This window comes from Gopherus evgoodei, chromosome 1, assembly GCF_007399415.2.
Source record: "Gopherus evgoodei ecotype Sinaloan lineage chromosome 1, rGopEvg1_v1.p, whole genome shotgun sequence".
NCBI classification, from domain to species: domain Eukaryota; kingdom Metazoa; phylum Chordata; order Testudines; family Testudinidae; genus Gopherus; species Gopherus evgoodei.
Genome location: NC_044322.1, coordinates 148593313 through 148605407, shown reverse-complemented (window position 1 = coordinate 148605407; position 12095 = coordinate 148593313). Strand labels below are relative to the sequence as shown.

Here is a 12095-nt window from a genome sequence, read left to right as displayed (position 1 = left end):
AAAGGGAAATAAACCTTTTCCCTTCCCCCCTCCAGGTGTTCCTGGAGAGATACACAGAAGCAAACTCCGTGAATCTAAACAGAGGGAGTCCACCCTCTCTATTTCCAGTCCTGGAAACACAAGCACTTCCCTCTTCACCCAGAGGGAATGCAAAGTCAGGCTAGTAAATCTAACACACACAGATTTCCCCGACTTCTTCCTCCCACCAGTTCCCTGGTGAGCTGCAGACTCAATTCCCTGGAGTTCCCCACTAAAGAAAAACTCCAACAGGTCTTAAAAGAAAGCTTTATATAAAAAGAAAAAAAAAATACATAAAAATGGTCTCTCTGTATTAAGGTGACAAATACAGGGTCATTTGCTTAAAAGAATATTGAATAAACAGCCTTATTCAAAAAGAATACAATTCAAAGCACTCCAGCAACTATAGACATGTAAATACAAAACAACAAACCATCTTTGTACTCACAACTTGGAAACTGAAGATTAGAAAGCAGGAAATAGAAAAATCCTTCCCATAGCTGAGAGGGACAGGCAGAAGACCAAAGAACAAAGGACTCACACACAAACTTCCCTCCACCCAGATCTGAAAAAGTCTGGTTTCCTGATTGGTCCTCTGGTCAGGTGTTTCAGGTACTTCTTTCCAGGTGTAAGAGACATTAACCCTTAGCTATCTGTTTATGACACTTGCTTTGGCTAATTTAGTACTAATGTGCTTCTAAGCTTCTTAGAGGATCTCACAATGAAACTCATCCTGGGTTTGGGGAGGGATTTTGTGAGTAATTGAGGATGAGATACAGGAGAATGGTTTGGGATGCTGGAGGCCTAGGGAAGCCGGTGTTCTGCTTGGCGAGATGTAATTTTAGAGTGCCTTGCAAGGAACACTAGTACTCTATCAGAATTCCTTTTCTTTCCAACAGGACATTCCCAAAGTGCACTGGCACAGCTGTGAACCTCTTACACTGCTCTGCTGGCATATTCCTGAAGTTTCACTTGTATAGTCTGCAACAGGGTTTCTGTTTAAACACAGAAGTTGAAATAAAGCTGTAATGAATCCTACTTCTCGAGTTAATATTCACACCTGGTAGAAATGAAGAAAACGGATTGCGTGTAACAAATGGGGCTGGAAGAAAGAGATAATCCTGTAGTAACAGGAATGGACTGGAAACTAGCAAGAGGTCTGGCTACTAAGTGGGAGTTATCTTGTTGTTAGGAAAGAAGTAAGTGACCATAAACACAGCCTCTTTTATTCATATCTACTATATATACACACACAATTCCCTTGACAGATATGAGCTGTAATGGCCATTAAACAGCAAAGGATTAAACCCACACACTCAAAAAACTGTAACTGTCATACAACTCACTGCCAATTCAAGTGTCCAACCGCTTAAGGATCATATCTTACTATCCTCTCCCCCTACCGCCACTGTGAATAGAACTAGATGATTAATTTATTATAGGCTGGACAGGTGCACTGCATAATTAAGGTTGTCTGACACTTTCCATTGTAAGACCCTGTTTTATGTTGCTTATAATTTTACCAACTTGAACCATTTGAGGTGATGTTTTCTATGTTCATTTTCTTGCTCAGACTAAATTTGTTTTGGAAACTTTTAGCCAAAACGATTCAGCTGTTTCTGAGACTAAGACCAGGGGAAAATATGTTTCCCATTTAAAAAAAAAAAAAATGCTAGCAACCCTTTCTTTGAGAAACTAGCATTTCCCCGTTTCCGAGAAGGGACTTGAAACTTAGCAGAGGTGAACTTTAGGTCAAGGATGTGCATTTTGCTATTTCTGTGAAAATGTGCAAAAATGTAGCCAAGATATAAGCCTTTAAAAAAAAAAATCAGAGTTAGCACATGTTCAGTAGATGCTTAGCTTAGCCATTAATATCTCTGAAGATTCTGTCATCACTGCACATACTCAAGCCTCTGATAGATGCTAGTGTTGGCCAGACTATATATGTGCCATCCCCCCAGAGCAAATGAGCATGCTCCCTACAGCCCAGGACTGGAGCATGGACTTCCCCACAAGTGGCTGCTGCAGGCTACTGTGGGATTGAGCAATAGAACAGAGAGCTCTGAGTCTCTCCTCCCCACCCCATGTGCTTTCAATGACCCCCTGCTTGCATCCACGCAGCAAAGAGGAATCCATCTGACTGCAATGAAAAGGAGATATGAGGCAGGCCAGTAAGAGGAAACATGTAGACTGAGCAGTGTGCACTAAATCATAGGCCATTCATTGAGCAATGAGTTTAAAACTAAAATATGGAACAGTTACTTACGTGATCACCATCCAGCCTAAGCATTAGGCAAGGCAGAGGTCATGTGGGGAAAAAAAAATATGTGGGCACATAAGTAATTACTGTATTAATGCACACAGCTAAGGGAACAGAATTCCCCTAAATTTATAGGAATAAGCTACACAAGTACAAGGCACCGATCAGCCCAAGTGAGAGCAAGAGGCAAAGCCAATTAACCGAACTTTGGAAAATAAGATTTTATCAAGAGCTGAATAAATGGGGGGTGATTTAGATAGTAATACACTGTACATATGGTATACTGCATGTTAAGTTTTCATTCACGTTTTCCTCTGCAAATACATATCTGCAAGCAAGAACTGAGAAATTTTTAAGCCAATTTATTCATGGTATTTCAATGCCAATGTGTTTCTCGAGTAAGAATTTATAAATCTGGCAACTTATAGAAAAAAAAAGAGTCAGCTTCTATTCACACAATTTATTTGAAGAGGTTTTCAAGTTATTTACAGTTAATATAAGCTATTTGGTAGAAAATTAACAATGGTGTTGAAGTAACAGTTTTTAAAAAAATATCTGTAACAGTAATTTGAATCTCACAAAAAATAAGTTAGTCATTTACTCACAAACTGCAATTGGAACAGCATCATCTCATAACAGGTTTGATTTGTCAGAAAACCAGCAGAATCAATACTGTTTGCAAAAGAGATACACCAGCGTAAAAGGCAATACAATGAAATTAATGATTTCCAGTTCATTACTTATTACAGGTTTCCTGTTTCAGCATTATTCTGGAGAAAATAACCACCTGGGAAGTAATTTTGGCAAATAACTATTCAGAAACCCCATTTTCTAGAGTATGCACCACCCTTCATCAGTGTCCTCCTCCAAGGGCTATTAGCACAACATTGGTTCCTGGTGTTTGTCTGGCCTACACTGGTGGTTAGCTCAATATAGCTGCATTGCTCAAGGATGTGAAAAACTCACCTTGCAAAAGCGATGTAGCCATGTCGACCTAATTCCCTGTGTAGATGCAGCTAGGTCAACAAAAGCATGCTTCCATCAACCAAGATACCATCACCTGGCAAGGTGCTGTTCTTATACCAATGGAAAAACTTTTATTGGAGCAGGCTGCAGCCACAGTACAGAATTAAGATGGCATAACTACACCGTAGCTATGCCAATGTAGTCCCTGTAGTATAGATGTGAGGTTGAAGAGAGTAAGTCAAAGGGTATGAAGATTAAGAATTGTGTAAAGCTGAGAAGCTTTGTTGTTTTACCATTATTTACTGATGACACTCCTTCAGTATACTTCTACAGATACACCTGAATACATACTGAAAACCAGAAACCTTCATTGCTACACATATTCAAAGACTAGGTATTTACAGAAGTTAGTGTGGACAAAGTACATTCAAGTGACCTAAGGACTGAGTGAATAGATTATGGGTATGAAGGAAGGTTATATATTTCCACCAGTGCATCAGACTCCCATGAATATCAATTATACGAGCACCAATGGGAAAATATATTCCTCAGTGAACATTTAAAAAGCAGAGGTTTTCAGACTTCATTGCACTTGATAATAAAAAGGCAGTTTATATTAAACACATGTTCAGACCTGAACTTTTATGCAGCTCCAATACTTCCTATTCTCTACTTAGCTCCTCCTTTACAGATTATGGGAGAAATAAAGCTTTATTAAGGAATGAATGTGCTTTTGCACAAAGCAGACCAGGAGATATCTTTTGAACGCAAAAGCACTCCCTTTAGTTCCTAGTGCATCTATGAGAAACATTCAAAATAAATGACAGGAGAGTTCCCACACTGACCCTCCTCCTCAGTGTCACTGTAACATTAGTATCATTTTGCCTATTTTCTCTGCCCTATCAAATAAACTTTTAAATAATTTATGCTGCTACTGTCAGATTGTCACTATGCAAACAGGAAAAGTGAGAAGAACCTATAATCACATTAGATGACTATTTGTTCAGATATACAGGGTCTAAACTTTTAAGTGGACTGAAAGCAATTTCTAAATTTGTGGCTTAGACCTTAAGTGCCTAGTTTTGGATACTCAAGTTTGTGTATCCCAAACCTTTGATTTGGGCTTGCAATCACCACAATTCAAGACACAAAACAAGCTCACTGTGAAGTAAAAACATGGTGATGCAAATTCAGAAGCAGCTTTTGGTCCTTAAGATACACTAAATGTAATCAAGAACAGAAAGTGATGAGGGAGAACAACTTATTTAGAGTGGATCCTGTTTTGTAAACAGCAATAGCTGCATCTTTCTAAAGTTTTGTGCATCATGTAGTATCCTAAACTGGGATGAGAAAAGACCAAATGCAGCACTGGACAACAAGGGTCAATACATCCTTTTAACTGTAAGGGCTACTGGCTACTGGCTCCACCGTGGACAGTGTAAAATCTAGCTTTCAAAACAACGCAAAGGTACAAAAATGGCCTTTACAAAAAAGTTGATTTTGCCTACCCCCTTCCAAAAGAGACAGTTACGATTTAGTGTCTTAAATAGTTCTTATCAATGATCATCCCATGAATGTATGCAAGAGACAATAAAACAAACCTCATTTAATGCCGACATTACCAGCAGATATTAAAGTGTCCGGTACGGATTATACACTGAGTTAGTGTTAAAAAATAAAAACAAAAAAATCTATACCAATAGAGATGTTTCAATCCAATGGCTACTGAACCAAAAATGCTTTTAGAAACCATAGAAATATAACTACGGTAATTCACAGTAGCTGGGAAATAATTTTACTGTTTTATGACTTACTATAGTGCATTATAATAAAGTACCAACAATTAGAAAGGCTACAACTTCTATTTATGGCACGTCCTCAAAGTTAGGACCTATAGACCCTGAAAGGCTACTTAAAAGGTGGTGGTGGGGAATCAGGGAGGAGAAAAGACAGGTATAATTGTATGGGGGGTGGGGTGAGGGAAGTTTAGTTTCCTCATTTCAGGTTAGAAATCCATCGTATTGGATGTCTTTCTAGGTCAGACAACAGATGGGTTTATAAATTAACTAATCATACAAACAGTGACATCATATTGGGAGATAACTGTATTCTTCTCTCTTCCCATATAAACCAAACAGGCTGAATTCCGGTAATCCATTAAGTAGCCTCATTTGTCAATTCCTTAAACAGAAAAGATTATACATCAGAAGTACAGAATGTACCATAAAACACATCTTTATAACATGGAATCATTCAGTTATGTTATAAAAGGAATATGCCATATTTTTTACTAGCTCTTAGCCAATTTACAAAAATGAGGCTATAATGAGATGTTTCACATGGCAAATATATACAGCGGAGTCGCATCCTACACGGAGGTTAGGTTCTAAAGTCAATGTGTAAGGCGAAAATCGCATATAGTCAAAATTATCCTTGAAAATCCCGTAAAATCGCCCATAAAGCACAGTATACTCAGAGGTGAAAGTAAGCTGGTACGATGTACCAGCAAGAGCTGGTACGTGATGCCAGACTGGATCGGCTTCCCCAGGCTGGCGATTTAAAGGGCCCGGGGCTCCCTGCAGCGGCTGGAGCCCCGGACCTTTTAAATTGCCTCCTGAGCCCTGCTGCCAGAGCCCTAGGGTACCGGCTGCAGGGCTCCAGCAGTGATTTAAAGGGACCGGGGCACCAGCCGCTGCAGGGAGCCTGTCCCTTTAAAGCACCGCCCAAGCCCTGCCGCCACTACCCCAGGGCTCTGGCAGCCAGGCTCAGACAGCGCTTTAAAGATCCCGGGAATCCCCGCAGCCGAAGCCCCAGGCCCTTTAAAGCACTGCCAGAGCCCTAGGGAAGCAGTGACAGGGCTCCTGCAGTGATTTAAAGGGCCCAGGGCTCCAGTTGCTGCAGGGAGGCCCGGGCCCTTTAAATCGCCAGCCTGTGGAAGCTGGTCTGATCTGGTCTGGCATGGCATACCAGCTCTTGCCGGTATGCCATACCGGACTGTACCGGCTTACTTTCACCTCTGACAGTATCTTTAAACACTAGAACCACACTCAGAGCAGTGAGATGCTCACATTATGAGAGACACCTGGGAACTGAGACAGACTGAGGGACCATCAGATTCATGTCTCCCATCTCACGCTCACTCCGGGGCATACACTCATTGAGTGGAATGGTGGGCGGAATCGTTATTTCCCTTTTTTTTTTTTTTTTGCTGAGCACATATAGTTGAATTTGCATAAGTTAAATGCACATATGATGGACTCCACTATACTACTGTAACTCACTATGCCACAGAGCTTGGGCTGCGTCTCCTGTTGTGTGGTGGGGGAGAGGAGACAACACACAAGATGGGCAAAAGTCTTTAACACCACATAGAGGGGATGAAATGAGATGCTCTTAGCTTCATTTTCTTGAAATGGGGATTAGCTTTTCCACAGTTAAAATCCTAACTGAGCCAATTTGCACAGATTTTTCTGCATTTCTGTAGTGGGTGCTGTTATGCCATCTGTACTAGTTTGCAATTTCATAGCCATCTCTGTGGTTGAATGCAGTAGCCACCAGAACACACACCAATTTAAGAGACAAAAGTTGAGGAAGAATGTCTCATCCACAGGAATTTAGGTAGGCAGAATTATATGACATGTTTTGGAATATGGCCTCATCAGCAGGACTAATGCCATCTTTTGTGGGATCTTAACTAGAGGCAGCTAACCCCTCTATTTTATACTGTCTTTCAGAGGAAGCAACTGGGACAGCACGCTGCACCATGCAGAGACATTGCTTCAGTTCCAACTCTAAGGAAAGAATGCCAATTTTCATCAAAATAAGAAAATCACTACAAGAACTAATTAGTGCAACTTCAAACAGCACACAAGGTTTTATTTTATTTTATATTTCGTTAGAGATCTCACATCAAGTGACAAGTCAAACAGCTAAGCTTAAAAAAATAAATCTAATGAGACTACAGCACCAAGACTCAGCATGCTGCATAAGTTACAATGAAAACACTGTTTATTAGATGCACAATTAGTCTTTTTTCCCCCTGGAGCAAAAGGTCATACTCTGAGGTCTTTAGGTGTTGTTAATTAAGTGATTCCTGTTTGATTTCTGGTACAATGAAACACAGTGATGAAGTTACTAAATTAAGGACAATTTCCAATTTGGCAGCTTCTGTATAAATGTCCTTGCTGCAGTAGTGCTCCAGATACTGTACTAGCAAGGAGAGAGATTCTTCTCCCCCTGCAGTAGCTCTAGCACAGGGTTTCTCCAACAGGGGTCGCTGCTTGTGTAGGGAAAGCGCCTGGTGGGCCAGGCTGGTGTGTTACCTTGCCCGTCCACAGGTCTAGCCGATCGCAGCTCCCACTGGCCCAATGGGAGCTGCTGGAAGCGGCAGCGGGCCAAGAGACTTACTGGCCGCAAACCGTGGCCAATAGGGAGCTGTGATCATCCGGACCTGCAGACGGGGCAGGTAAACATACCGGCCCAGCTCGCCGGGGGCTTTCCCTACACAAGTGGCGACCCCTATTTGAAAAACCCTGGTACAGCATCACAAGGTTGCCCAGAAGGCACATGATTAACAACTGTGTTGTTGCCTGGTGCTGATTCACTGCATACAAGACAGGAAATTTAACCCTCTGTTAAATTAAGTAAATTATCTTCTAATTGACACTGCAGCTCCAACGCAATCATCAAGACTCAAATGAGTCAGTGGGGTTACACTGCTGTAAATAAGAATATGACCAAATGTGACTGTTTTAAGAGGGAAGTCCCTTCTAATAAAAAAAAAATTCCTTCGAGTTTGTTAACCAGTTTCAATTTTATATTTTTGCCCCTGAAGCCTACTGTGTAAATAATACATTAAAAGCCCATCTGTGCATGCCTGCCTTAATTTCTTTTCAACACTTCAGCTATATTTTTAAAGTTTGTCTTTAGTTAGTGAACCCTCACCTCCTGATAACTTGAAAAGAAGAGGAGGAACATGATCTGAAGGTCAAAGTGATTCAGGGATTCTGTTTTCCCAGGCTTTTATTCCTGCAGATGTCATGTGAGAGCTGACGAGACTTAATCTTAATTCCTCCCCACCCACTAAAACTGACATTGGTTCCAAGCATGTGAGTTTAGATATGCACTTAGGTTACTGGAGAAAGCATTTTTAAACAAATAAACCCAACATTTTGAAAAATAATAATCATAAGCAGAAGTGGGCAAAGTATTAACTTGCTTTCTAATGTCAAATTTCATATTGTTCTAGGTGTCCCATGTGTGCTCAGGAATCAGTACTGCAATTAAAACTGAAGAGTTTTCTCATTAAGCTTGTTAAAAATTTACCTATTTGTATAAATTTGTTTTTATAAAGTACTGACTTGTAACTGGGTTTTCCAGCCAGGGCCCTCCTTCAAGTGCTGTACTATCCACTTAAGCGGTAACTCATCAAACTCACTTTCAGATATGTTCCAGATTTTTTACCATAAAACTTTCTGACAAGTGCAGGCCACACACAGTCTTTAAAGACCATGGGAAAAAAACGTAGCATTGAACAGTATGAGCAACAGACTGAATTGAAACAAATTATTTTCAGATCATTAGAAAAAAGTGTTCCAGAGTCATTAAGGGTTTGGGTCAGTGTTTCAGAAACACTATTTCAGAAATTTATGGCCACTGTGCTGCTTCAGACTGACAGCTTGCCTTTTGTATTTTTTTAAAACAAAAGCTCAAAATAAGCCACGTGGGTCTCTATATTGTAAGAAAGCAAAATAAAGTATATAAATAAGACATCTGTGTTTCTGCTATTCAAATACACTATTTTTAAACCTTGTTGATCTACAGTTAACTTCCTTTTAAACAAAAGATCAACTGTGACTGAAAATAAATATTTACTGCACATGCACACAATTCTTCCTATTTAAATTAAAAATAATTTTTTTTTAAATGCATAGGCCTACTAGGCTCTCTTCTCTTTATACATACAGACAAGTCTAGTTAGTTAGATTGTAGGAAGCAAAGTGTATATGAGCAAAATAATGAAGCTGTTTAGTTTGCTAAGTCTGTACAAATAGACCAATAGCTCCAACTGGATAAGAACAGAAAACATTCAAATTGTTTGAACTCTTATATCTCTTGCAAGGAGAGCTAAAAATATATTTGCCTGTTATGACTAAGCCAGGCCCTCAATGTAGTTTAAATGAAAAGAAGTACAGGACACAGGCTAAAACGCTTATTTTAACTCTCAGTTATGCCATGCTACAGCAGAGAATATGATCCTCTGTCAGCATGCTCCAAAGGGTACACCTTGTATACTAGATGCACAAATCAAATAAAAAAAGCACCATGGACTACACTGTCCAAGTTTTTATGCAGAATTTTGCATAAAAACTTACAGCACAATGGAATGAATTCCAAATAGAGTTCCAGCATTCACCTGAATTTTCTTACCAATTATAGGTTTAATTCCCACCCTTAACTTTTCTTTGTGTGCATGAGCAAAAGAGCATTGAAAACTTTCTTGTTGAGAACAAACAAATGGAAGATAAATACATTTAAAACTAGTGTAGAGACCTTGTAGAATTATCTAGTTCAAATAACTAACCTGAGATGTACTTTGCTCCGATTAACATTATCATGCTACTCACTATATAAAAACCCAAAGGCAGACTAGAGAAGATACTAGAGTCACCTGATGTCATCCAGTAGAAGGAGTTTCCAGTCAAGCAAATCAAAAGAGAAATATATATAAATTGCAATATTTGTGTTAAGAATCACATGAACAGCAAAAAAGTTACAAAAGAGTAGTAACATCTGCCAAAATGTTATTAAAAGTGTTACATGCACACCGTATAGAGATAAGCCCAAGCCATATACATTTGAATCTGGATCCAGAATCCTCTAGCTTTCAAAGTTATTAGGTAGAGCCCATCTCTAATATTATTCAGTATAAAGCAACAAGCAGAAAGCAAGTGCAACAATTCCAAAACAAAAGGGAAGGCAAATATCAAAGATTTTCCCAGCAGTAACCTGAGATGACTGTAAGCAGATTTTGGTAAATACTTATATTCTGCTTATCACTTCAGGTGAAAAGGGAATTAAGCATATTTTTAAGGGCTAGCAGAATTTTCAATTCTGTTAATGGGGAAATACCCTGTATACACACTTAATTATCTGGCTGTTGGGGATTTTAGGGTACATAACATTAGTGTCTGTCCCAGGTAAGGCATCTCAGTCACAACTGACAGTTTATTGAAAAAGAACTTTTGTCATTTGTATTAAAGTTATGTATGTATTTGCTCTTCTAGGGATTCCAGATAAATTTGTTTTTTGCGCTTGTGACATTTGAAGTACGTTTACCTAGTCCAATCCTTTTAAAAAAATGACAATGAACTGAGTGTTTAAATGTACATTGAATTAATAAGATGTCCAATTAATATGCATTTAAGCTGTCCCCAGGAGCAAGGTAATTCCCTCTAGTTGCTGCAGCTTCCCTCTTTCAAAATGCTTCCTCCACAAACTCTTCATTTTCTCTTGAATTTGGTTTTTAAATCCAGTTTTTATAACATTGCAATATAGTTGTATTTTTTGTGTGCTCTAGAGAAATGCATATAGCATTGTGTGCTTTAAATCTCTCTCCCTCCCCAAATAAATTTATTATAATCCTAATTTGAGTAATCTAGCTCAAACATGGTCAGAAATACTTTCACTGATCTTAGGCCAGTGCATCATGTACCTTACTAACATGGTCTGAAAATGTCTTTTGCATGGAGCTTCTCTCTCTCTCTCTGAGGAAGTTTTGCCCTTTCATTGAGAGAGGGCAGCATGCCGCACGGACCTCTATTGCTCAGTTAGCTCAGATCAAAATCAGCCTTATTTTATAGGCCTGAATCTAGACTATTCTTAATTAGTGGATGATTACACTCTAAGTCCGGCAGCAGCAGTGGGACAGCTTTTGTTTAAATTGACCTTGCTAATACCACTCAGTATGAAATGATATGCTACTTTAAAAATGTAGCTACTGTTTAGTTGTTCAGAAAGCTGTTGCTTTCGCTGTATGGGGCATATAGTCAGTCCCATGTTATTTTTACTTCATAAAAATTAGTACATGGATTCTCAAGCTGTGGGTCACAATTCAGGTTTCAAGGGGTTGTGACCACCTTCCTCTCACACCTACCCACTTTTTTTTTTTTTTTTTTTTTTTTTTAAAAGAGGGACATGAGGGTCCTAAAACATTTTCCCTTGGTAGCGTGAGGTCATGTTCTGGAACTGTTTGAGAACCACTGTATTAACTCATAGCTGTCCCAGCTTTATACTGTGTCTTAATGCAGACATCTCTATTGATGCAGTTCAGAGGAAGCTACAGTCTGCTCTTGGTTTACATCCCCAAGATTTTAATATCTTTGCAGTGACTCAAATATTAGAAGTAAAATCTCATTAATAACTACATAGCAAAATGCACTTACTTCCTGTTTGATTTGTTTTACATCTATAGCCCTTTTACTGCAAATAATCTCTTTTTCAATTAAGCTAAAGGATAATGCCAACAAGGAAATAGGCCATTATCCTTTCAACTGTACAGTTTATTTTTTGAAAGGAATAATTAATCCTTAAGTTAAATAGCTTGTTTTTACATGATTTCAGAGCTCCAGCGATAAAAATTTTTAAATGTTAAAATGACGTTTTCTTAGAAGCAGAGCTAGACAGTTCTAAAATTTAATAAATTGCTAAAATTTTATAAAAAGCAATTTTTAAAAAACAAGTAGTAAGGATTTTTTTTCTGTCTTTTACAGGAGAAAAATACATTTCTGTAATAGAGGGCTATTGAGGTTTTGAAGGACATTCAACTTGTGCTAGTCACTGAAATATAAAA

At 38.8% G+C, this 12095-nt stretch overlaps 2 protein-coding genes across 8 annotated transcripts in view; one reads left to right on the top strand and one right to left on the bottom strand.

The window, feature by feature from the left end:
* C1HXorf21 (chromosome 1 CXorf21 homolog) overlaps positions 1-12095 on the top strand; it is a 110741-nt gene that overhangs the window by 13043 nt on the left and 85603 nt on the right. For 2 of the 4 annotated variants that reach the window (XM_030575341.1, XM_030575334.1), the window contains exons 2-3: positions 918-1217; positions 6979-7116. The gene's annotated coding sequence lies outside the window, so the exon portion shown is untranslated. The remainder of the gene's footprint in view (positions 1-917; positions 1218-6978; positions 7117-12095) is intronic. The other 2 variants (XM_030575349.1, XM_030575358.1) reach the window with 1 other exon arrangement.
* Positions 2711-12095, bottom strand: part of GK (glycerol kinase) — a 49406-nt gene continuing 40021 nt past the window's right edge. For 2 of the 4 annotated variants that reach the window (XM_030575262.1, XM_030575272.1), the window contains 3 exons: positions 9828-9914; positions 6969-7035; positions 2711-5425 (listed from right to left, as the gene is read on the bottom strand). In XM_030575262.1, coding sequence (XP_030431122.1) covers positions 5419-5425; positions 6969-7035; positions 9828-9914 — 161 coding nt within the window. In that variant the 3' untranslated portion in view covers positions 2711-5418. The remainder of the gene's footprint in view (positions 5426-6968; positions 7036-9827; positions 9915-12095) is intronic. The other 2 variants (XM_030575282.1, XM_030575292.1) reach the window with 2 other exon arrangements.